The sequence below is a fragment of the Meriones unguiculatus genome, chromosome 12 (genome assembly GCF_030254825.1).
Source record: "Meriones unguiculatus strain TT.TT164.6M chromosome 12, Bangor_MerUng_6.1, whole genome shotgun sequence".
In the NCBI taxonomy this organism is placed as follows: domain Eukaryota; kingdom Metazoa; phylum Chordata; class Mammalia; order Rodentia; family Muridae; genus Meriones; species Meriones unguiculatus.
The window spans coordinates 30,406,993-30,432,742 of NC_083360.1; the positions used below are offsets into that span (position 1 = coordinate 30,406,993).

The following is a 25,750-nucleotide window of genomic DNA, read 5'->3' on the forward strand; positions in this document are numbered from 1 at the left end:
GTTGGGCTTGGTTACCAGTTTTGAGAAGGGGCCTCAACCTCATAGGGACACCAAAGCCCTACCCTTGCCTCAGCGATTGCACTCCTGCTCCAGAGTCCAGCTAAACCAAACACAAGCAGAAACAGCCCAGACAGTGGGAACCCAGTATATCCACCCCAGGAGGTGCCTCAAAAAAGCACAGAGCCTAGTTCTTTCAATTCTGGTTTTATTGAAAAACAGCAGCATTGGGGGCCGTGCAGGCAGGGGCACACACCCACTTGGGCCCCCAGCCTGTCTTCTTGGGAACTCGGCTCGTCACCTGGCCCTAGGGGCTGTTTTGGCACATCCTGGGGTCTCAGGATACCCCACCCCCATCATGGGCTCACAGTACAAATTCAGGAACAAACCACAGCAGTGAGACCTACCACTGCACCCGGCCAAACCCAATCTGTGTCCTGTCCAAGGGGCCTCCAGCTCCTCCACCCGACCCTCAGCTGAGGGGAGGATGGACAGAGGTGGGGCCGGCAAAGGCTCAGCTGGCCTGGTGGGGTTGTGCTACATTCACATGGAGCTGGGCAGGACAGGGGAAGGAATGGGCATAGTGAGAGAAAAACCGTAAGACCCTGCTTCTTACCACAAAGTGCCTCCTAGTTCAGAGACTGTCCCCACTGGTTCCTCCCACTGCTACACATGTGCACATACAAACACACACATGCAGACATCCATACATATATGGAGATGCCCACACATACACACATGCACACACAAATACTTGCACGTGCTCACACACATGCAACACATGAATATGATTCCTTGGGCACCTATAGCCACATGAGTTCATGATTACAAATGGCATGTGCTTGTGCACATACACACACACACACTCACACTGATGCTCACACATGCAAACACCCTCAGCTGCACATGCTCACATATGTGTGCACAGATGCACATACACAGATGGGCATGCACATTTACGCAGGTACACCCCTTCTTTAAAATGGCTAATTATTGCTGTTTTAAAAAATACATCCAACAGTGGTAAGTCAAGGCTCATCTTCCACCCAGTCCCAGGCAAGCTCTGTCCACCTTCCAAGGACCCACCCTTGCTGGAAGCACAGTGATGGCAGCACCAAACAGCAGCACAGCCCAGGGTCTGCCCCATACCCAGCATAAGTGTAGCCAAGAGCCAAGGACAAGACTTTTGCTGAGTCCAGAACTGACCAAGACAGCAGGTGGCAATGGTGCCAGCAGCAATGCTACCATGGACAGGGAGACACAACCACCTCAGGTCAGTTCAGGTTGCCTCTTGAGCCCTGACAAGAAGATGGCCTCATGGATGCTGCATAGTTCCTACCCAGCTAGGAAGCCACATTCAGCCCCCAAGAAGCCCGAGGCACCATCCATACCCAGAAGCTTTTGTCCCCAGGCTTCTAGCCACAGGCATAGCCCTGGAAGCCAGCTCCAGGAAGCTATGAATGTGGGGCCACCTGGGGCTGGCAAAGGCAAGTGGGAATGGGCAGCATGCAAGTGATGCTCCTGTGGCCTAATGCGACCCAGGCACCAGCCCAAATGCACCTCAGGTATGTCCCTGACTCTGTCCTCTGACCTATCCCCTTCTCTGAGGAAGGGTACCACTGTAGGATGGGGACTGTCCAAGTCCCTGAGACCATCAGCCTGTTATCCACAGGGCCTCCCAGCCAGAGCCTTCTCCCAGACCCAGGCATCTACCACTTCAGCCAGGTTAGCACATCCCTCAGCCGCTGCCCAGCCCCAGGGCAGTGCTACGGTGAAGGGTGAGCACAGTGCTAAGAGCAGGACATGGGAGAGGCTGCCATGGCCACCAGGGCTTGGCCTTGCTACACTCAGGAGTATGCCACCCCACCCTTCAGGGACCAGAGCTTATCACATGCAGGCCAGACTCCTGGCCACACAACAGAGACTAGGCATCTGCAGAGGCACATGCCAGGGCATTGGGAGCTGCGAGGGGACGGTCAAGCAGTGGTATACCAGGTGTGTGCTGTAGGATCATCCAACACTGATGTTCCGGAACACTCCACCATATCTTCCACCCTCCCTACTCGAAAACAGAAGCTTCCAAGCAAACAATAGGACTCCTGGAAGCCACAGATCCTGAGCACAAAGACAGACCCCAGGCTGGCCTTCCCAAGCCCAGAGTACAGGTGCTGGCCACCTCAGGTGCTTGGAGGCCCAAGAGAGAGGGAGATGTCCAGCAAACTCAAGAGAAGCCGCACCAAGTGCTTGGCCACCAGGTGGAGCAGGGAGGAGGGCCTCCACAGAGGTAGAAAAAACATCAATCTCAACAAACAGAAAATTCACATCAGTGCACATGTGCAGAGCACTCACAGCTCTGGCTGGGATGATGAAGTGGACGGGGCCAGGCCCAGTCATCAGCATGTTCAACTTCCTCCAGCCCAGGAAGACAGGTATGTCTCCAGGGCTTCAGGCCCTGCCAAGCCTGATGAGGCTCCATCCCGGTACAACTGGACCTTGGCCCACCACCCACTCCTGGCATCTCTACCAAGTCTTGGCAACAACAGAAGGCAAAGAATACTCGAGAGCCCAGCAAGCTTCCCTTTACCAATGAATGAGCTGTTCAGCAGGAAGAGATCCCCTTGGACAGACAGATCCAAGAGCCGGAAGGGCCATGACTCCCCCCCAGGCTCCTAGGATGAAGGAATCTACTATGAGCTCATCCCAGGTCAGGATCAAGGAGACGTGGGTGTCTGCAGGATCCCCAGGCCTGCAGACTCTGCCCTGACCCAAGTGATCCCAGTGCCCTGCCACACCTTCCAATCCCAAAGACTGCAGGTCCCAAAGGCACAGGATCAGAGAAACCCTGGTAGCTGGTGCTGTCCAGCAGACCTGGCTTCTACTTAGGCCCTCCCAGACCTCAGACCCACAAGCAGCCTCTGATCCCAAGGCCTCAGACACCAGCAGTCCCTATACCCCCACAGCAACTAAGACTAGCCCCGAGCCGAGACCAATCCAAACAGAAAAGAGGAAAAAGGCACAACTGTTTGTTTTCCATTTTGCTAAAACACTTTACGTCTGTCTGTATAATCCAGATTAACAAAATCTGAGAGCTGCAAGAAAATAGGGTGCCAATTTCTGTACAGTCTACAAAACTCCCATCCCCGAGCGGGGACTGGGCACCACCAGGGAGGAATGTACAGGGGAGAGTGGGGTCTGTACAGTGTTCTGCAAATGCCTTAATTGCTGACAGGACAAAAGGCCCCTCAGGAAGCTGGGCTTGTTCCACCAACTCATTCACCCTAAAGAGCCTTTTTAAGAATGTAGCCTTGGTGCCAGGGGCCCAGCTCGATGGCCTGCTCAGTCTGCCACTCATCCCAAGCCCCACAGAGAAGGGTGTGATGGGCCTTTATGCCCCCTGCACTGAAGCTAGGTCCAGTTTTCAGCTGGCCACATGAGCACTGACAGCTACTGCCTTCCTCTCCCTGTCCCAGGCTATCCTCACCCCCATCCAGGCTGGACCCTAAGTGAGACCTCCAAAAGGAGAGGCCAGGAGCACAGCTGACCCAGTAGAGTAGCTGTAATGTGATGGCTGGACCCACCCCTACCAGCTCTTGCCCACAAGGCAGTGCCCAGCCCTTCCAATGAGGCTTTAAGATGCCCCAATCCCCTCAATACTGCATACAAGGAATCAAGGGGCAGCCTGAGCTTCACAGACTAGGAATGCACTTTGAAGGCAGTCATACTAAATTAGAGTCTCCTTCCATACTTCAGACTAAATCTTGCACCTACCCGGGCCACCCACCCCCATCAAATGGGGCCAGAGACCATGCATATTCTAGCGCCACACAGATGTGTGTCTGGAGGCTCAAACTACCATTTTGTCCCAGGAATTAAAGTCATGCAGAGTGCTATTCTGTCTACGTAACTTGTTAGAGAATGGGTTTTTCAGGCTGGGAAAAGCTGTGGCAGGCATTGCCAACAACAGCCTGGGCTAGTTACATTCACAGGGCAGACCCAACAAACAGCATGAGGCCATAGGACCTCAGGCAGCTGGCAGGTGGCCACCTGATCTGTCAGGTGTTGGGGGAGGTGTTCCCCCCAACCCCCATGAAATCCCCACCATACTGTGCAGTGGATTGCTACAGGAACCAAACCTGGGTGACCAGCCAAGTCAGCCAGAGCAAGGAGGCACGGGGACCAAAAAGGGAAAGAGGTAAGATGATTTCGAAGCAAAGCAGGAGTGGATAGAGCCAGGTTAGGCCAGGCCAGGCCAGGCCCCACCCAAGAGCAGACGGGGGTCAGGCAGGTAGGCCCTCCAGAGGCCAGCTCAGGACAGGATAGGGGATCTCACCAGCTCAGGCCTGAGGTCTAGGCTGAACAGGGCAGCAGAGCAGGGGGCTGTGGCATGCGGCATGCTGCAGCCAAACCATGTCCTCAGCATGCACAGGGCAAAGCAGGGCCTGGGGCCAACTTGGCCTCCCACAGGGCAATGGATGGCCAGCCCAGCAGGCCACTCTTCCAGAGGCCAATAGCTGAGCCTTAGCCTGGCTGGGGGCCAGGGGTCTGCTCCTTGGGGGTAGGGGTGGGGCTTGTTGTAGAGGTTCTGTGCTTGATGGGCAAGGCTAGTCCTTCCCTGATGGAGGCAGGCTGGGCAGCTTTGCGGATAGTCCAGGTGGTCCACAATGCTACTCTTCAAGGCATGATGAGCCACTCGGATGGGCTGGGGAGGCAAGGACGGTAGCCGCAGACAATCCACCCCACCAGTGTGCTGCAGATGCGCAACACCCTGTGGCCCCAGAACCAGGCAGGTGATGAACCAGCGTGAAAAAGGAAAACCCAAACAAATGCCAAGGTGAGCACTGGAAAGCAGGGCCGCACTGGGCAGCGAGCAGGAGGGCAGAGGTGGACAGGGGCAGACAGGGTGGTGGGCAGGTGGTGGTGGTCACTCCTCGCGTAGCTGCAGGCGGTAGCGGTGGTAGCGGACCTGGAAGAAGAGGCGCTCGGCCAGCGAGAGGGTCATGCCAGGCAGCACGTAGTGATCGCTCGCGCCCATGTGTCTGAAGCCCAGTGACTCATAGAGCTTGTGGGCTGCCACCTTAACGGCTGTGGTGCCCAGTACCACTGCCGAGTAGTTGTGCAACACGGCAAACTCCAGCACCCTCCGGCCCAGAGCCTTGGCGATGCCTTTGCCGCGGAAGCGTGAGTCCACGGACATGCGGAGCAGCTCCACCGTGTTGTCCTCCTCGTGGGCCCTTGCAGCCACGATGCCCACAACGTTGCCATCCAGCACAGCCACCCAGAAACAGGAACCTACGAAGGACATGACAGTCATGGACATTTTGCATGGACGTCTGGAGAGACTTCAGAGCCCATTCCAGCTGGGCACCGAATCAGGGTATCACAATAATGCCCAATCCTCCAGTGCCCTGGCCTACCTTTCAGCATTTTGGACACGACGGGAGGCCATGATTTAAGTTAAGCAGGTAAGTTGCTTCCTCCAGACCCCCTAAGCAGCCTCAGTCCAGGTCAACCTGCCCAACCTTGTATGACAGGTGGACAGCTCCAGCCTGAGTCTAGCCTGTCCAGGCTAGAATAGTAGTTGGAGGTGCCTAGGAGCTGGGAAGACCTTGACAAAGCAGGTTCCTATCCCCAGAACACCTGAAAAACTACAGCCAAGGACACAGGACCAACTGCCACACTATGAATCCTAGCCCCTGGCCTGCCATAGTCCTCCCCAGGTAACCTTGCAGGGACAGAACTGAGTGAAAACCGAAAAGAAAGTTTTATAAACACAAGTGAGGGACCACAGATACCCCCAAGCCCCAGTGACCCAGTGACTAGGCAGTGAGCCTGATGCCAGGCCAGCTAACTCCTACTCTCACTCCTACAAGAAGGTAAAAGGGGTTGGGGGTAGAAGGAATGCTCAAGGGCACAGGCCAGTGTTCACAGTCAAGAGGATACCCAGAGACCTTTCCGAAAGACAAAAGCTGAAGGACTGGAGAAGAGAGTGTCTGGCTGGCCAAGAGAGTGCCTATGCTGTTGGCGATCTGGCCTCCCTGATCTTACCATGCCCCTAGCCTCCCTCTAAGGGCCATACTTCCCCCAAAGGCTCTGTACCTGTACTTGCCCTCACCTGGCAGTAGGAAGCGCTCCTACCTTCACCTCCCACCTCTTGGGGCCTGAGGAGTCCAGTTCCTTTAGTGCAGACTTTGACCTGTAGAGCTGAGGCTGCTGCCTACCCACCCTCTACCAGGAAAGCAGAGAAAGCTGCCAACTCATGGAGGGGCCTCATCCCAGAGGCCTCTAGGACTTCCCAACCCCAAGGGGAGTCTATGGGCCAATGTCCCCCTTATAAACTGCCCCACACTCACCCACACAAGCCAGACTAGAGGTCAGGACAGCCTCCAGCACTGAGCATTGTCACTCTTTCCCATTTGCATGAGAACTCCCACAAACCTATACAGCCCATTAGCTGCGGTCCAGCAGGGGCTCTTATGGTCCTGTAAACCCAGCAGATGTCCAAGAGTTAGCAAGGACTGCCACACTCTAACCCTGGGGAGTACTGAAGCTCAGACAGAGCATACAACAGGACTGGCCACACACAGGCCATCTACCTAAGCCCACTTCAGCTGCTTTCCACCTTCTCTTCCCAAGAGCAGCCAAGGAAGTGGAGACCTGCAGAGGCCAGGAAGCTGCATTTGAATGTAGGGAAGGGCCAAGGAGAACAGCAGGCACCAAGGCCAGGTGAGCAGGAGGTTGGGGTACAAGATGGGACATTTGGGGAGGAGCTGGCAAAAACTATAGCTGGCAAAACCAGAGTGGCTGCCCTTCCCTGAAATAGACCCAGCTCCTGCTGGCCAGTCCCCTATGCTCAGCCCCTCACATCCCAAAAATGTCTCTCTCCTCTGATTCCCACGCCAGCCTGCTTCAGGGCTTGCCTGGGGAAGAGACCAGTCTCCAGCTCCGGTAGAATAGAGTCCCATCCCCTCTTTCCACAGAAAGCCTTGGGATCTAGTGTAATACCTTGTGGTTCACTAACCTAGTCAGGAGGCCAAGGACAAAGGCCTAAACCCCCTACCCAATCTTCTGTTCCCTTGAACAGCTCCTGTGCCACCAGGATTCCTCCACCCTAGGTACTCTGGGCTGGTTCAGGATCCAGCCAGGACTTCACCCCCAACACCCCCCCCACACACACCCCCCACACACCCCCACACGGCAGGTACCAGGAAAAGGTATCCAACATCGGACACCGTGGAGCCACGCCACCAAGAGAAGGACTTCATTCTGCCTCTCCCCTGCTGACACTCCGCCCTTAGCTAGAGGCCTCAGTCATTCGCTAGAGGCTCCATCCTTCACAAGGCTCAGAACCTCAGGATCCCCCCAGCCTAGGCCCCGTTTTGTGCCTGAAGGAGAAGGGGGTGGGCAGAGTCGGAGAACTCCAGAACTCACCAGGTGGCTTCATGTAGTACTGCTCAATGTCAGCCATGTCCGTGTGCAGCGCACACTCCAGGTAGGCCAGAATCACCTTGCGACTGTAGTAGTATCGAAGGGCCAGGAGCCCGGCCGGCACCAGGCACGTCAGCAGCAGTGAGCGGGTCACAGCGAAACAGAGGGCTGCAGGCAAGGGAGCACAGGTGAGGTGGCAGGTGCAGGGGGGCACGCAGCCAGGCTGAACGGGGGTGGGTCCCACAGTACCCAGAGTCCAAACCACCTTGGTAAATCAGTGCTTAGGGATGCGCCCCACCAGGGACTGTTTCTCTGTGTAGGAGCAGTCATGGCCGCAGTCCCTTTCTACGCTTCCTCATTTCCAAGCTCTCTGGCGTAAACACCTGCTACCTTCACAACCTGAAACAAAGGTCCACAATACAGCCTAGGCCAGGCCAGTGCTGGTCAGCCCTCGCTGCCCCCAGTTTCCAAAGGGGCACCTGCCTACTCCCCCTATCCTGGTGCTAAGTCAAAGAGCTGGACAGAGACACCAGGGCACTGCCTAACCAGGCAGGACATTCCACGCTGGGGTGTGAAGGGACCCGACTAGAGCCTTCCCTGGGCAGCTTCCAGGCCCACTAGGCCGACAGAGTCAGGCGACAAGCACCACACTGCTTCCAGCTTCGTTTATGATGTGGAGGAGGAAGAGGCGCAAGAGCAAAAGTTGCCTCCCTTGAATGACCTTGGGAGAGTCGCCTCAAGCTCCTCATCTGCAGAATGGGATAACATGGAGTGGGGGGGAGGGGTGCGCCTCCCGACAGTACAGGGTATCCTCCCTGTGGCCCTGGCTCTGGCGAGCAGCCTCTCAGGCTCCCCGCGGAGCTGGCTGTCTTCCCGTCATAAATTAGCACTTGAGCCTCAGGCGGCCTCCCCCGCCCGCAGATTATATATAGTTGTCGCGCCGGGCCGCAGCTGCAGCGCTACCTGCCCTGTCACGCCGCCCCCACCCGGGATGCCCCGCGACGGGGAGGACGGACACAGAGGGCTGAGCTGCCGACCCGGCGCTTCCCGGCCCGCAGCGCCCGCACTCAGCCCGCGCCGGTTCCCACGCCCGGCCCCGGCGCCTTGGCCGGAAGCCCGGAGCGCCGCGCCGCGGGGGCCAGCGGGTCTGCTCCGAGCCGCTCCGGCGCACCGACGCGGCCCCGGGACTCCGACACGGGGGACCCGGGAAGAAGGCGGAGTCGAGCGCTTCGGTCCCCGGAGGGGTCCGCCGGCCCCGGGCCCCGGGCGGGACTGCGGCAGCCCCGCCGGCCCCCCGCCCCCCGCGGCGCACTGACCCGCCAGCAGGGCGTAGAGCAGCTGGGTGCGCGGGTGCTGTCGCAGGCCGCGGAAAGCCGTGTTGGGGATGCGCTCCAAGATGCCGTCGTAGAAGATGCGGCGCGCCGCCTCCTGCTCGGCCGCGCGGAACTCGCGGATGCACACGCCGCGCCCCTCCGGCGGTCCCGCGCCCCCGGTGCCTCCGTGGGGCTGGGGACCCGGCGCGGGCGGGGGCGCGGCGGCCGGCCCGGGCGCGGCGGGCAGCGGGGGCCACATGGCTCCGGCGGCGGCGAGCAGCGCGTCCTTCTTGGCCCCCGGCAGTGCCTCATGGTCCTCTGCAGCCACGATCTTCGTCTCGCAGACCATGTCGGGAGGCCCACAATGCATGCACCCGGCCGGGCGGCGCAGCGCGGGGACGCGGGCCGGGCGGCGGCGGGCAGAGCCCGAGCCCAGGGCAAGGGCGCGGCGCCCTCGGACCCGCGCCGGCGACGGCGGCGGCGGCGGCGGCGGCGGTGGCGACGGCGGCGGCGGCTCAGGGGCGCAGGGCGGAGGCGGCGGGCGGCCGGGGCGCGCGCAGGGAGCTGCGCCGCATTTTGGAGAAGTATTTATAATGCAGCGGCGCCGGTGCAGTCGCGGCGCCCGGGGTCCCGCAGGGTCCTAGCGTCCACTGCATTGGCTGCCGAGGGTCACCATGTGATCTCGGGGGTGGGAGCAGACGCCGCCTCCGCGCCGGCCCGATGGCACACTTGGGCTGCGCGGCGAGCAGGCTGCGGGAGCGCAGCGGGGTCGGGCGGCGGGCGTGCAAGGAAGCGCTTCTCGCCGAGCGCGCGGGCGGCCAGCCGCGGGGACAGGTGCGCGGAGAGGCGTGCTGTTGGGGGGCTTGAGGCTCGCCCCGAGGGCCGCGGCGGGCGGACGCCTCCCCCCGAGCCCGTCAGCGCCCGCAAAGCCGCCGCCGCCGCGTCCGGGCCCCGCGCCCGCAGCGACGCGTCCTCCTCCTCTGTGGCCTCCGGCGGCGGTCACGGAAGCGTCTTCACCTCCCACCCTTTTGTCTGAGCGCGGCGCCCTGCCGAAGTCCTCGTGAGGGCCGCCGTGCTCCCCTGCAGGCGCCCTGCGAGCCTGGCCGAACGGCCTGCGGGAGTGAGGACTCGGCTGAAGTGGGGTTTGATGCCCGCGCCGCCTGACGCAGGGCCGAACCCCACCCCTCTCCAATCTGACATCAGACTGCTCCTGGCAGCAAGCATGCGGGATTGCGGGACCCCTCCCGGCTCGGTCCCCGCCTTCCGCGGCCCGCGCATGCGCCCAGTGGCCTTGGTGCAGGTGCTGCAGGGGGCTGTTTCTGAGCCGCGTCTCACCGTACCCGCGACCGAGACGTGCAGACGCAGCAGACTGGGCGCGCACGGGGCGGGGGCGGCACCCAGGTTGAGGGACGCGTAGCGGATAGGATATCCTCTTTTCCGAGGTCACAGGGATGGGCACCGCCAAAGCTTGGCGGAGATTCTGACGTCTCCGGGCCTGAGGACCCTCAGTCTGCTTTACGCGGCACCGGAGTTGGAGCCAGCGGAGAGGCTAAGGTCACCTAGAAGTTGAAGAGGCCTGACGTGCAAACGGAACCTAGGAGTAGGGTGTGGAAAATCCGCCGCCCGGGATCGTCAGCGCAAGGGTGATGGGGAGGATGAGAAGGATTTCCCTCAGTGTGTTTTCAAGACTCGGGGCTTATCTGGGTCCTGGCTGTAGCCTTCCAGAAGACGGAAGCTAAATCTCTCAAAATTTCAAACAAAAAAACCCTCACTGACAGCGCCTGAACAGGCTGAGGCCCCTGACCAGCCAGCCACGTTGGGTCTGTCCTGGGTCCTGAGGTTGGCGGGGTGGTCTGCAGGAACAATTCAGGCCTGTGAAGGCAGGCAAGCAGAGCGGCCCCGGGGAAAGTTCAGGCTGGACATTGAGGACCCGTTTGGTGGAGCCAAGTAGGTCTGACTCAGGACTCTTGGCTTTAGGGTCACTGAGGCCCGGAAGCCTGAGAAGTGACAAAGTGTTGTAACTTCCACAGGACCTCACACCACATCCTGAGCTGGAGCTGCTCCTTCGCTGTCTTGCAACGCAAAGCCTAGGGTCCTTGCAAGGCTCACATCAGCCCTCTCAGTTCTGCAGAGGTCCCTTCCCCTGGTCGGCCTGACCAAGCCCTTCATTGCCCCAGTCCTGTAATTATGTGCCCTTCATGGCCATGGTGGAGGCCTGCGCTTGGTGGAGAACGGTGTGCAAGTGTAGAGGGGCCCCGGACAAGCACGATCAGTTAGAAGGGCTCGGAGGCTCACAGGCTGGGTGCTGTGGGAGTTGCGCAGACAACCGGGCTGTCAGTGGCCCTTGCTAGCGCCTCCAGTCGTGGGGCGCCCTCTGCCGGTATCACTTAGATCATTCCGGGGTGGCATCGAGGTCCTCTTCAATGAAGACCCAGCCTGGAGCCGCTAACCCTCCTGCCTGGGTCTCCAGGAAGACTCTCGAAACCCGATTTGGCTTCCTGACGCCCTGCAGCTGAATGCTCCTTCCAGGAGACCACAAGCACCTGCCTACAGCTTAGCAGGGGTGAGGATTTCAGAGAGAGAAGTGGGAGTGGGTGCCTGGACCCTACACCTGAACATTCACAGGTAGGGGAGCCCTCCACCCACGGTGTGTCCTCTAGGGATAAAGGACCTATCATTGCCTGCCGTGGTTACCCCAGGGTCTTTGGGGGGAGGGGCGAAGAAAGAACCAGGTGCCGCAAAAGCAGAGAAAAAGAGTGGGCACTGGAAAGATCCATAGCCAAGGTAGTCCTGGGAAATGGCCCTGGGCTGGCTGCTGAAAGATAGAAGCCTCTGAGAGTGAAGGGGTGGGGGGGATGGAGGGTTCAGGGAGGTGGTGGCACAAGAGCCTTTAAGAGCAGAAGAGCCCAAAGAACAAAATAGGAATTCTGCAATAATATCCCCAGGCTACAGACCCTGGAGTCCCAGACTCAACCTGCCTAGCACTCTGAGTGCAAAAAGATCTCCAGATAAGCTCAGCACCTGCCCTCCCTGGAAAAGCCACCCCAGCAGAGCATCACTGCTAAAGAGCGAGATGCTTCAGGCACTGCATTAGTGCAGCTTCGAAGTGGACACTCAGAAACCACCCCTACCCCATCGCTTATCCTTCCTCTAAACGCAGATTGAAAGTCCCTAGCCTGTGCTGGGCATGACCAATTCAGTCTCATTCAAACATTTGGGCTAGGGTAGGAAAATATGCTGATAAAAAGAAAAACAGTCTAGTACCCCCCAGGAACCAACCCTACAAAACCAAACCAATAAACAAGCGAAGACCGAAGACCGGTGTGGTGGCTACCAGCATGAGAGGGGTGGAGACGGAAAGTTCAGGAGTTCAAGGCTCTCCTTAACTACACAGCAAGTAGGTGGCCAGCCAGAGCTACAAGAGACTGGGCTCAAAAAAAGGAGGAGCAAACTGGGCATGGTGGTGCATGTCCTCAATTCCAGCCTGCAAGGAGGCAGAGGCAAGTCACCAAGGCCAAGGGGGTAACTTTCTGGGGAGCAAACAGTACATGCAAAGCCTTCGGAGGTGGGAGGGTTACATTGTGAATAGAATGTGTCAACAAAATATTTTCAGCCTGGCATAGTGGAGCACTTCTTTGATCCCAGCACTCAGAAGCAGAGGTAGGAGGATCTTAATCTTGAGTTCAAGGACAGCCTGATCTACAGAGGGAGTTCCAGGACAGCCAGGGCTGCACAGAAAAACCCTGTCTTGAAAACAAAACAATCAAAAAGTACTTTCAGGCAGACCAACTCAAGAGTTTCCTTCCCCCAACAACTTCCTACACAGGTACAAGGGAATAGAGTGACAGAACAGGTGACTGACAGAACAGTAGAAGCTGAGCAGTGCTGCAGCTGGAGGCTTGGGTCCCAGGACCTTGGCTAGGGGTGGCAAGAGAATGAAGGACAGGTACACAGACACCTGCACACTGAGGCTGGTGTCACGTGAGGTTCTTTAACCACTACCACTGTAACCTGGAACTTCAGCACAGAAGGAAGTTAAATCTCCAAAAGAGGTTGTCTGCAGGCCATCAGTCCTGGGCTGCAAGTATCCAGGAGAAAGAAGCTGTAGTTAGTCCCACACTAAATCCAAGAAAACGAATGGTATCTCAGAAAGACAATGCATACCATGTGCCTGACCGTGTCCTGAGCTGTGTTTAGTCATTCCAAATGCCATATACCCACGACAAAAAGGAAAGCTGCACCATGGCTTCGGGACAATGCAAAGGTCATTGGACTTAGGAGAGTCTAAACTTCTTCCCAGGGTCTGTGCTGGGTCCCTTCATCTCTGCTCCTTCCAGGAAGCCCAAGTCAAGCTGATCCACTTTGACTATCTTTGGTCAAGATTACCAGTGGCCAAAAATACCAGACCTGTTGGTACAGTCCTGGTGTTTGCTTAACCACAGCACCCCCTTTCTTCTCCCTAAAGCCCTCACAGTACCCAGAACATGCTTCAGCTTCCTTCCTTCCTCAAGGCTTCTCCTTCTACTCCGAGGACACTCACCTTATCTCTGTCTTCTTAGCTCCTCTCTTCTGTCCACACTCAGGCTCAGAGAACTCAACAGAGTAAAGGTTTCACCCTTCTTTCTCTGGTGCCGGCTCAGGAATAGCCTTGCAGCTGCACTGAGCTGACCCCTCCCCAAATCCTCTTGGATCTATTTTTTCATTTGCTTGCATTTTTTTTTAAGTCAGGGTCTATCTACATAGCCCTGGCTGTCCTGTAACTCACTATATAGACCAGGCTGGCCTTGAACTCAGAGATATGCCTGCCTCTTCCTCCTGAGAGCCAGGACTAAAGACATGTGCCACTATACCCCACCTCTATTTTTCAAATACATCTGGATCCAATCACTTCTTATGCTGCCACTCCCCAGCTGTTCTCCATCCATGACTGGTGTAACCATCTCAAAGGCCCATACTTTCCGGTGTCATCCAGTGTCTTTAGCAATGACAAGGACCCTGTTCAATCTCCTGGCTCAGAGTCTCATAAGGCCAGAGGGGTGGCTCAGGGATTTCAAGTGCCTGCCAAGCAAGCCTGACAAACTGAGTTCAATCCCTGGAACCCATAGTGGAAGGAGACAGTTATCTCCCCAGTTGTCTTCTGTGCACACACACACACTTCAAAGACACTACAAAGCTCCAAGGAAGCTCACCTGACAAGCTCCCTTGCAATAGGCTGAATGCCTACCAACCTGCAGCCGCCTCTCCAGCCTAGCCTTTCTGACACCCCTACTTCATTGCGTAGGCATGCCCCAAAAGAACACCAGTTTCTTGGCTATTTGTTCCAAGGACTAATAGCATCCATAAAATACAGGACAGTTCATCTTGAATTTGGGGTAAACATCACCTTTAGTATAAATACATCCCATGAACTCTTTAGGACTGGGGTCCTAAAGAGAAAAAATATTGTTTTTATATTCAACTTGCTAAACCTGGCAACCTACACCTGGAACAAGGTTACGTTCCTGGTCTCTCCTGAAGCTAGGAACGGACAGGACTGAAACTAACCAATGTGACATGGGTATGCTTCCTCCTCCTTTGCTCAGGGAGACCCCAGAACAGAAACCTGGTTGGTACAACACACCTCGGCAGTGCTCAGGATGCACAGCCAGCATTGGTCTCAGCACTCTTCCAACAAGCCCCTGGGGGGCTGCTGAAGCTCTTTGTGGGGCATGGAGCCAGTGCTGTGACTAGGGCAAGGCAGTTTTAAACCTCAGCCCTCATGTTCCCCTGGAAGTGTTTCCAACCAAGTGTGAGCGTGTGCACACCCTACTTTGATTTAAGGGTGGGGGCTTTAACTTCACTTTGTCTGAGGCTTGCCTCCTAGGCATTTGACACACATGTGCAGGTGTGAGAAAGGCATGGACTCCCATCTGGGAAGTCCTTGGTACCCAGGGGCCATGCTTGGGGCTGCAGATGAAAGCACCCCAGCTCTCCCTCCTGGAAGGTACACTGACCTGCTGTCTGCTCCCTCTCCAGAAGCCCCCGGTTAGGGGTCCAGAGCAGCTTCCACAATGTCATGCCCACCCCAGTACAGAGAGGAGCCCCTTAGGGAACTCAGAGGGGACAGGCCAGTATCAAGAACCCCCTGGCCTCCAAACAAGGGCAGGCTGGTTGAGGCCGGTCTAAGACGACCAATTCATTTCAGTGTCAGTGCTGCAGGGCACTATTGGGATGGACAGACAAGCACACTTCAGCAGAGTGCCTCTGGACAGTGTCAAACAGCTTCCCACCACCTGTAACAGGGAAACCAAGGCCCAGAGTGTCCTAATAGGGCAATAGGGGTGGCTCTGGTGGCCAGAGAAGGCACACAGGACACAGGCATGCTAGCAGGCATTTATTGACAGGGAACATCACTGGCCAAGGATCTTCAGCGTCCAGCTGGCCAGCAGGCACACAGAGCCCGGCGCTCGGCCTGCAACAGGAGGGTCTCCGTCTGCAAAGGAACCAGAAGCATGAGGATCAGACAGGGTTTCTCTGTGTAGCCCTGGCTGTCCTGGAATTCACTCTCTAGAGTAGGCTGGCCTCAAACTTAGAGATCTGCCTGCCTCTGCCTCCCAAATCCTAGGAATAGGGGTGTGTGCCACCCATACCTGTGCTAGGACAGAGCCCCTCCCCCCTTTAATAATTTATTTAACTTTTACTTTATATACTTTGGTGTGAGGGTGTCAGAGCTCCTGGGAATGGAGCTACAGACAGTTGTGAGCCAAGTGGGTACTGGGAATTGAACTAGGGACCTCTGGAAGAGTAGCCAGTGCTCTTAATGGCTGAGCCATCTCTCCAGCCTCTGGGATGGAGCTTTTAATGGTCACCTTCCCAGGCCTTCCTGACTCCTTCACTTTCACCCAGGTACCCTTCGGGGACTTCCAAGCCTGCTCATCTGCCTCTCCACACCCTTGGGTGCCTTATCACCTCCATTCCCTCCATAGCAGCTCCCATTGCTGGGGTCCCGCCTCACACTCATCCCCATGCCAGAATGACCACTCCAGCCACCTTTCAACTCCCACCCATACTCAGAGCACCTCCATCATGCACTTGAACCCACAACCCACAAAAAAGAGTGGATGCCTGCTCACTGCAAGACACCAGTGCGGAGAGTGTCTGACTATCCCAAAAGGGCTGGCTCCGGATGGAGTCTTTCCTTCTGCCGGCTCCCAGAAATTCTCTTTACAAGAAGGTCAACTCCTACAGCTGTGCCCCAGAAATTGAGAGATACAAGTTCACCCAACCGGCGAGGACCTAAGACTCCAGGACACGCACCCAGATCTCTGATCCAACCTAGCTTTCCATTCCTCACACACCACAGCCTCTAAGCCCTGCCCCAGTCTCTTCTTATTCCGGACTCAGATCTGGTTTGGGGCTACACATCCCTGGAGGACACAAGTCATAGGACAAAGTGCCCTGACACCTTGGGGGAGGGTTAGACGGTGCGCTGGGCATGGGAAGTCTTTCCGGTGAGACCTGCACCCAGACTCCTAAAGCAGCTAGGTCTTGGGGTACAGATTAAACCCGGCGCTCCCTGACCTTGTGTACTAACCCGCGCGTCCAGGCTGTAGGCGGTTTTCCGTAGGTCCTGAAGAGCTCGCTGCATGAATTCAAACGCGTGGCAATCCACGCACGGACGGCCTACGGGGACACGAATCAGTTCATGTGAGGGTGAACCATAGGCAGGTCACAGCCAAGCACCCAGAGGCATCCGGGTCCCTATTGCCCGCCCTCCAGTTCCCACCGAAGAAGTGACCGCGCAGGGAACAAAGACGCCTCCCGCACGCCCCCTCCGCCGGCACTTACTCTGCGCGGGTACAGCGCTCCCGGCGGCGGATTCGGCGCGGGTGCCCAGCAGCGCTAGGCTCAGCAGCAGCAGCAGCAAAGTCGGCAGGGACAACAGGGACCTGGGCGCGGGGGCCATGGCCAAGGAGGGAGCCCAGGCCGCCCTGCGGCGAGCGGCGGTGAGTGGCGCTGCGCCCCTGGCTGCACCCCCAAACCGGTCCACTAGCGAAGCCGCCGGCCCCGCCCACCCCGGCCCGCGACCCACAGCCCAGCCCCACTCACGCGTCCCGGGAGCTAGGGCTGCGCTCAGCCCGGTCCCACCCCGCCCTGAGCCTCGCGAGCCCCACCCCACCCTTACCGCGGTTCACGGAACCGCGACCAGCAGCACGGGCGACTCGGGAAGACGCACCGCGACCCGCACGCGCGCGCATGCGCCCAGGCCGACCCCACCCGCGGTCCCCCGACGTCGTCGTCATGGAAACGCCGCGGCCGCGCGCGTCGGGCGCGGGCTGCCTCCCCTCCGCGGGAGGGTTGGTGGCGGGTCCGCGGAGGGGCGCACATGACGCTGGAGACTGGCTTGGGGAGCCTGCCGCGACCTCCTCACCCTGGCCCGCGCTCTGGGCCCTCGGGCAGCACCTGCCCAGGCCACCCACGCCCCGCCGGCTCCTCCCTGCGGCCTGGCCGCTGTTTCTCCATCGTGACCGTACAGTTGCCGGCCGCCGCCAAACTCGATCTCGCGTCCCTCTGCGGCCGGTTCGTGTTGGGAGCCAGGCCCGAGGCGGCGGCTGGGAACCGCGCGCCCAGGCCCTGGGAGTCTCGCCGTGGGTGCGGGGTGGGGTGCCACACTGGTTTGTCACTGCAGTGCCCAGCCGCGACCGCGCGCCAGGGGAGCCATCCCTGGGAAAGCAGGGCTCTGGTTAGACTTGCCTCTTGCGGGATTGGCCCAAGCGAGCGCTGTGATGGAGTAGGGTGCCCTCCCAACTCCTCTGCACCTCACCCGCTGTTCTTCCGCTCTGTTTCATTCCAGGATCTAGGTTGACCTTGACCATGAGCCACCGCGCACCTTGGGGCCAGTTGCTCTTTCCCAGGCACACCACACACATAGTCTTTGGGGGAAGAAAAACAAACAACAAACCAAAACAACAACAACAAAACCCGCCGAGATTTCTATTCAAACCACTGCACAAGTGACCCCAAAGGTCACCGGTGACAAGAAGGAACTGTGTGCTCTTACAGACTGGTTTATTCCAAGTGAGTGCCCAGGGCCGAGAATGCAGATGCAGACAAACTGGTTCATCATCCCCTAAGCGGGATCTCTTCCGTGCGTTTCAAATGTCATCTGGAGGCTCTGGCTTTATGGTTGGGGGACACTGGTGACACATTCTGAGAAGTATATTGGTCACGGGGATGCCAAGTTAGACTAGTTAGGGTAACCAGCTATTGAAGGACTTAAGCAAGCCCGAGATTATTTTGGCTCTTTGTCTCCACAGTCACCACCGGGCTCCACTAGGGTTTCCGATCACAGAGCAGTTCGCTGAGGCAGTGTCTTCAGAGAACTTCAGTTGTCCGCTCCTCTCCTTTCTCCCTGGCTCCCGCTCCTCCCTGTTCTCACCCAGCCGGCTGCCCTGCCCGCTTTCATCTGCCGTCTTGGGAGCAGCACTTGACCATCCTTTGCTCCGAGGATTCTGACCCTGGCTGGTCTCTCTCTCTGTGGCCCATCCTTCTGAGGCTGTGTTGATCTGAGCAGACCAGCCACAGCTACACCCCACCCCCCACCCTCGTTGCTTGCACTTCTGGACTTGAAGAACATTGACCTCCCCCAAATGGTGCTAAGCATCCCTTTTGGCAGACTTGTTCTCCTCTGGGAGGCAGCTCCTGGGGCTGGCTGTGGGGCTGAGTTCCTCTAAGGTCAGCCACTCAAGACTAGGCAGTATAAAAGTGAGTTGGGAGCTGGAGAGATGGCTCAGAGGTTAAAAGCACTGGCTGCTCTTCCAGAAGGTCCATGAGTTCAATTCCCAGCAACCACATGGTGGGCTCACAACCATCTATAATGAGATCTGATGCCGTCCTCTGGTGTGCAGGCACACATGCAGACAGAACATTGTATACATAATAAATACATAAATATCTTTTAAAAAGCAAGTTGGGACACACTTAGATTTAACTTAGATTTAATTGGGACATAAATGCTTTTGAGTTCTTGACTTACGAGGAAATTGGGAGTTTTGGAGGTTATATTGTTATTCTATATCTTAGGTTAAAGGATTACTTTTTTAAAAAGCAGCTTGCCAGCTGGGCATATAGCTCACTGGTAGAGCACTTGCCTACTGTGTGTGAGCCCTGGGTTCAATACCCCCATACAGGAAGGGAGGGAGGGATGAAAGGAAGAGGAAAAAAAGATACATCTTGGTTTACTGACTCTAATGACACATGCTCCAGACTCAGGAAACTGAGGCAGGGAGGCCAGCCCCGTATATAAAGCAAGTTCTAGAACAGCCTGAGCTGTGGTAAGACTCTGCCCATATCTCCCCCAAAAAGTTTTGGTATACTTGTTTTTTTATCTAAAGAAATTTTCTTTTGCAATTTATAATAATTTATAATCAATTTATAAATGATTTGTGAGGTGTGTGTAGGGAAGGCTGATAAGATTAAAAACATAAGACATTGATCAAAAAATGGCCAGCATGAGAACTGGAGACATGGCTCAGTGATTAAGGGCATTGACTGCTCTTCCAAAGGACCAGGGTTCAATCCCCAGCACCCACATGGCAGCTTACAGCTGTCTACAACTCTAGTTCCAGGGGACCTGACACCCTCACACAGACATATGTGTTGGGACGCCAATAGAAATAAATTCAGGGGGGGCTGGAGAGATGACTCAGAGGTTAAGAGCACTGATCGTTCTTCCAAAGGTCCTGAGTTCAATCCCAGCAACCACATGGTGGCTCACAACTATCTATAATGAGATCTGGTGCCCTCTTCTGGCAAGCAGGCAGAAAACTGTATAACTAATAAATAAATCTTAAAAAATAAATAAATTCAAATTTTTAACTGGGCTGTGGTGGCACACACCTTTAATTTAAAAACTCAGGAGGCAGAGGCAGGCAGATCTCTGAGTTTCAGGCTAGCTTGGTCTACAAGCAAGTTCCAGGACAGACAGGGCCACACAGAGAAACCCTGTTAGGGTTATTTTTATAAAACTGTTTTTGTTTTTCAGTTTCTCTCTTCACCCGGTTATCACACAAATAATTGAGACTCTTTTATATTTTGTTTAGTAATAAGTGTCACAACACAAAAACTGAGCAGTTACCACTCTATTCTTAACCCTCTAATCTGTTGTCATCCCAGAGATACTTGCACTTTGTAACTTTCTTTGCTGAGCTCTCTCTTCTGGTCCCTCCTGAACATCTGACGGGGATGAGATCCCATACTTCCTCTTCTCACTCCTCCTCCCCCCCCCCCCCGCTAGCAGAAAGCCCAGCCCTACTCTTCCCCTGCTCCATGATTGGCTGTAAGCTGTTTTATTGGCATATCAGGAGACATTTGGGGAACAATGTTTACACAAAGTTGAGACAGGAAATTCTCAGAACAAGGTTTGCAACCAGATATGGGGGGAGGGGGAGAGGGCGGGTACAGAAATCAGCTTTTGAATTACACAATAACCTTACACCTACATCACCTTGTCCAAAAACAAAACAAAAAGCCAGCAGTATGGTTCAGCAGGTAAAAGTACTTGCTGACAACCTGGGCTCCATCCTGGGAGCCAAACGGTGGAAGGAAAGCTCTGACTCCTGTAGGTTGTCACATGATTTACACAACCTGACCCCCACAATAACTAAGCATATGTAAAAGTCATACTGTGTGAAGTTCACACGGACTCTAAACATGTAAAGCACGCTGCCTATGGTGCCCCAGGAGGCCCTGGAAATGAGTGGTCCTGCCTAAGAGGCAAAGCCCTGGCAACCTCCTATGCACACTGAGGCTTCTACCTCTTTCGTCAAGGCAACACGTGGGGCATCTGCTCTGGAGACCCTACAAGGCCAGATCAACTGCTAAGTGCTTGCTTCGTTCGGTCAGGGACTGTAACCCTGGGATCTGGCAGACCTTGAACATTCTCCACCGTGGCTGGTCTTTGCTAGTTTGTGGGTCCCCCTTTTCACCCTTTATCCCCCACCCTGGTTTCAGCCCCTAACACTAGGTAGGATAAAAACAAGGATAGAGGGGAGAAAGGTATTAGGAAAATCCCTGAATCTGCTTCCCCCAGCCCCCTTTTGTTTCTTCTTTGACCACAGCTACTAACAAACCACAACCAACCTCCCTAAATGACTAACAACCACCCACCCTGTGTCTCGGTGCTCTAGCATTTATGTATCCTCTGAAAAGTTCCCAGAAATCCAAACATCGCATAATTGCAGAAATTATCTGCAGCTGGCAAAATTATGCTTCTACTAAAGCATTAGGCCAATCATGGTCAGCTGCTGTTGACAGTCTGAAACAGCCCCATATCCCTACATTTGGGATTAAAATGAAAACACATTCTTATAATATTTCTGTGGGTGCTTTTTTCATTTTCAATGTTTTGAGCCTTGGCTGTCCTGGACTCACTTTGTGGACCAGGCTGGCCTCAAACTCACAGAGATCTACCTGCCTCTGCCTCCCTGAATGCTGGGATTACAGGCATGTGCCACTGCACCCGGATTTCTGTTTGTGTGTTTTTTTAACCAAAGTTCCAGAATTCTCAAAAATGTCACTACACTTCACATGTACACACACACACACTATCATTGCCCCAACTCTTTCTCAGGATCTCATCCCACTAACCTCCCTAGATCAGCTTTCCCGTAAGGGGTCTGGCATGTGAGGGGGAACTACCTAGCTTCGAGATTTTTGTTGGTTGGTCTGGTGTGCTGTGTATTCAGATGCTGAATTCTCTGCCCCAAGATCTAGTTGCAGTTCAGACATAGGCATTGTTACATTCATTGACTAATACTGTATAAACTTTGCTCCCCAAATGTCTCTGTTTGGTTAATAAAGAAGCTAAACAGCCAATGACTGGGCAGAGATAGAATAACTGGACTTCGGTTCCCAGTTGAGGGGTCTCAATTACCACAAGGCGTAGGAGAGAAAAGAAAGAAGAGCAAATAAGAAGAGGTAGAGAAAGAACATGGCCATGAGGACTGACCTGATGGAGCAGAAGGCACTCAGACAGGATAAACATGGCAAGTAGTTCAAGATATATGGCTGGGAAGTAGCATGATGAGCACAAAAGGGTTAGAATAGATTATTGTCCACCCAGGCATGGTGCTTTAAGCTTATTAATAAATCTTATAAGTCTCTGTCTCATTATTTGGGAGCTAGAGCAGGTGATTAGAAAAGGACTCCCTGGCTCGGTGGTGATGGTGCACACCTTTAATCCCAGCACTCAGGGAGGCAGAGGCAGGCAGATCTCTATGAGTTCCAGGCCAGCCTGATCTACAAAGCAAGTCCAGGACAGCCAAGGACACTCCGAGAAATCTTGTCTCAAAAAAATAAAAAACCAAAAAGGAAAAGGCCCCCGAATTATGTTATAATGTTACAGTTATAATATGTTATAAATCTTATTTTTTTTTTCAAGATTTGGCAGGGATTGAGGGCTGCAGAGATGGTTCAATGGTTAAGAGCAAGGTTGCGCTTCCAGAGGACCAGGATTCAATTCCCAGAACTCACGTGGCACCTCACAACCATCTGTGATTACAGATCTAGGCGGTCCAGCACACCAACCACGCACATATTTTACAGACATACATGCAAGCAAAACACCCAAACACATAAAATAAATCTAAATACAAAAATTAGAGAAAGATTTGTCAGGGAGCTGGTGCATTCCTTTAATTCCAGCACATACGAAGCAGAAACAGGCTCATTCCTATGAATTCCAGGCCAGCCTGGTTGGCATGGAGAGGTCCAGGTTCAGAGCTTCCTAGTGTAAACCTGCCTCAAAAAAAAAAAAGTCAGGCAAAGTCTAAGAGAGGTGCAGCAGGAGACGGGCTGGTGCATTGGCATCTGGTAGCCCATAGAGCAGAGGAGGAGGAAAAAAAGAGCTGTGGAGGTGACTCCTGGCCTAAAAACCTCTGTGGCAAATCCCAAGAGTCTGAAGTGTCCACTGTCACTCCCTGCACTGAGTGGTATTGGGGGCATAAGGAGTAATTCAGCCAAGCTCTAGTCATGTCCTTTCGATGTCGGGGACATAGAGGGGAGGCACACCTCAAAGTACCTATTTGGTTTTGTTAATTCCGCTGGGCGAGAATAAGACCACTACCATAATTTTGAGCCAAATTTGAATCAAGCTGGATTTTATTGGGGTGTACCCAAGAGCTGGCCAGCAACTGCCTCCTAAGTCAAGTTAAAGAGAGCAGCCCCAGATCCATGCCTTGGGCCCCTTTTAAGGAGTAAAATCACAAGTAGTTGCAAAGCAGGTTTACAGAAGGGAGATAATAGAGTAAAGGAAATAAAAAATCTGAAGAAGAAGAAGAAAAAAAAAAACACCAAGTGATTATGGTCAGGATGTTCTCAAAAACAAGTCAAGGACATGGGTCAGGGCAGGTCAGGCTCTAGGAAACAGATTTAACTCAGCTCCTACAGTAAATGCAAACGTACTTTTAACACTACAGCATGAAGGCTCCTGCCTTCAAAATGGAATCAGGCAGGTTCCTCACTTTGTAGTTACTATCAAATCATGACTACTGAGGGATAAAAATAAAATGGAATGAACTAATGGCAAGACAAAGTTATATGACATGAATACAGATTTATTGGAAGTGGTGGGAAGAGGGAGGAGGAGAGACACAGGAAGACGAGAGCAGGGGAAAGGAAGGGGAAGAAGGGAAGGGGGAGAGAGGGAAGGAGCAGAGGACCCAAAATGTCTGAATTAAATACTGAAGGGCCTCTGGGAGAGGGGAAGCCCCACCCCTAGGAAGAAGACAGGGTGTGCCAGCCATGCCCTGCAGCTGGTAGGGACCTAACATCAAACGGTCAAGAAAAAGTGAAACAAAAAAGAAAGAAAGAAAGAAAGAAAGAAAGAAAGAAAGAAAGAAAGAAAGAAAGAAAGAAAAAAGAAAAGGTGAAACAAGGGGCATATTAGCAATAGTCCCAGACCATAACACTTCCAGCCATCAGCTAAAGCAGGTCCTCATGACCTTTGCAGGCAACAGGGTCATCTGAGGCCTTGAGTCTCCAACATAACTGTCTTGGGCTGAGAGGTCCGAAGTTTAAAATTAAGAGTTTTAGGGCAGCATGACTGAGGTCCTGGATAAAAGTTTAGACAAAGGACTAGGTAAATTGTGGCATGTCCAGTCTACCTCAGGGAGTGATTGGGCTTGCAGCACTCCTTCCTGCACTTAAGAGATAGCATTTCCTGGCAAGCCACCCAGATGGCCCCTAGCTTGTGACCACAGAGTGTGCTAATTGCTCTTTTTCCCTAGCAACAGCTAATCAGCACATTCCAGGCATTGCTCATGATCAGGTATCCCCCAGATGGCCAGGCCAGAACCAATATGGTCTTGGCACCTAAAGTCAATTTACCTTACCCAATCATGTAATGCCAAGGCTTGGAAACTCCCTGCCTGTGGTTTTGCCCTTTAAAAACCTTGCTCCCTAGACCTTGGGGCCACACTCCTCCTGCTTCAGCAGGAAGGTTTGCAACCTGGGCTCAAGCTTGTATTAAATAAATCCCCATGTGTTTGCAGCGGAGTTGATTCCTGGTGGTCTTTGCAGGGTCTCACAAACTGGGCATAACATTTGGGGGCTTGTCCTGGGACCCCCAAAACTCCAGGACCCCAAGTGTCTAAGTGTTTCTGTGCAGTGTCTATGTTTGCATCTACTTTCAGTTCTGAAAAGCCTGGAGGTGTCTGTAAGAGCAGCAAGACATGACTATAGGGCCTGGGCGGGGAAGAGGGGGGCCGTTTTACAGCGGCTGAAGTCAGGGAGACATTCCTGGCTTCATCTGTATTTTGGTGGATACTCAGGTAGAGTCCCACCCACAGCTCTGAGCTTCTGTGGCAGGGAAACCAGAGTGGGAATCTGAAGGTCCATGAGTCTGAGCTTAAATTGCAAAACAGCTACATGGCCACTTTGTTGGTGTTATTTTGTTCTTTGTGTTTATGAGAAACCTCTTCAGGGCGGATGTTGTGTCTGTCCTGGAGGAGGAACCTGTTCCCACTTTTGCTCTTCCTGCCACGAGTGGTGGCCCAGCGCTTGGTTTCGTTTTTGTTATCAGGTGTGGAGCAGCTGCTTTGTTCGTCTCTCTTGTCTCTCTGTTTTGTTTCTTGTATTCGTGGGTCTTTGTGTGTATTGGACTGTAACAGATGCTATGGGACAGACTTCCTCTAATCCCTCCCTATTCTTCCTGACCGCTCCATTGGCACAGGATTCCCCCTCCCCAAGTCCCACTTGGGCAGGATGGGTAGGTGCTCTGGCAGTGGCTGCCCCGGAGCGATGACAGCCTTGGAGGCGGGGGCGGCATTGGTGGCTGGCATGGGATGGGTAGGGATGAAATTGTGGAGACTGCTCCTGGCCAGCTAGTGGCCGCCACTGGGTGCGCCTTCATCATGGTGGCAGCAGGCTGAGGGAGCCATGACCTCAGATCAACTGGTCTGGCAGAACCACAGGCTGCTGTTCCATGCTCTGGTGTAATTGGGTGGAGCCCGATTTTGGGGCAGGCCACCCCTAACAGAACAGGGAGGAAGGCTCACTGAAAGATGGGCCACTATCCCTTTGGTTTTTCCTTCCCCTTCCTTTTTGTGCACATTGTCCTGATACATTGTTTTCTTGTGTTGTTCTTTTATGGGTTTGTTTGTTTATTTATGATAGTCTCAGTTGGCAGGTGACCAAACAGCTGTACAACATGGTGGCGTTGCCTGACCCAGGCTCACAACGCTACAAGCTGGGGCACCCCTGGTCACTGATGGGAGCATGCCTTGGGGAGAGGGAGCAAGTAGAGAACAGCCAAGAGCTGGGCAGTCTTCGCAAGCTTGCCCAGGCTGATGGGACAAAGTGCTTGAAATTACGGCTGGATGGTGTAAGAAAAGTTTTGTCTGTTTGTTTAAATGTATGTATGGCCATTACATGTTTATCTTTAACTGATCTTAAATGGTTAATATGCTCTGTATGTCTTGGTTATAGATTAACAGTTATTGGTTATGTCTAAAGGTTAAATACAAATTCTTGTTTAG

At 54.5% G+C, this 25,750-nt stretch overlaps 2 protein-coding genes across 2 annotated transcripts; both read right to left on the reverse strand.

Annotated features, from left to right (window-relative positions):
- Window positions 1-188: 188 nt before the first annotated feature.
- On the reverse strand, window positions 189-9,118 carry Nat8l (N-acetyltransferase 8 like). The gene is made up of 3 exons (XM_021651510.2): window positions 8,739-9,118; window positions 7,426-7,590; window positions 189-5,286 (listed from the first exon to the last, which is right to left on the reverse strand). Exons 1-3 carry the CDS (start codon window positions 9,103-9,105, stop codon window positions 4,919-4,921), a joined length of 900 nt encoding a protein of 299 aa, XP_021507185.1. The 5' UTR covers window positions 9,106-9,118; the 3' UTR covers window positions 189-4,918.
- Window positions 9,119-15,095: 5,977 nt separating this feature from the next.
- On the reverse strand, window positions 15,096-17,145 carry Nicol1 (NELL2 interacting cell ontogeny regulator 1). The gene is given in 5 exon segments (XM_021652635.2): window positions 15,096-15,207; window positions 16,309-16,397; window positions 16,563-16,705; window positions 16,900-16,921; window positions 16,924-17,145. Coding segments are annotated over 5 exon segments (414 nt in total). The 5' UTR covers window positions 17,018-17,145; the 3' UTR covers window positions 15,096-15,141.
- Between the last annotated feature and the right edge of the window lie 8,605 nt (window positions 17,146-25,750).

Coding starts and splice junctions, on each gene's coding strand:
- Nat8l (XM_021651510.2), bottom strand. CDS start 9,105: ATGCATTGTGGGCCTCCCGACATGGTCTGCGAGACGAAGATCGTGGCT. Junction 7,591..8,738: donor GCTCTACGCCCTGCTGGCGG/GTCAGTGCGCCG, acceptor CCTTGCCTGCAG/CCCTCTGTTTCGCTGTGACC. Junction 5,287..7,425: donor GTACTACATGAAGCCACCTG/GTGAGTTCTGGA, acceptor TGTCCTTCGTAG/GTTCCTGTTTCTGGGTGGCT.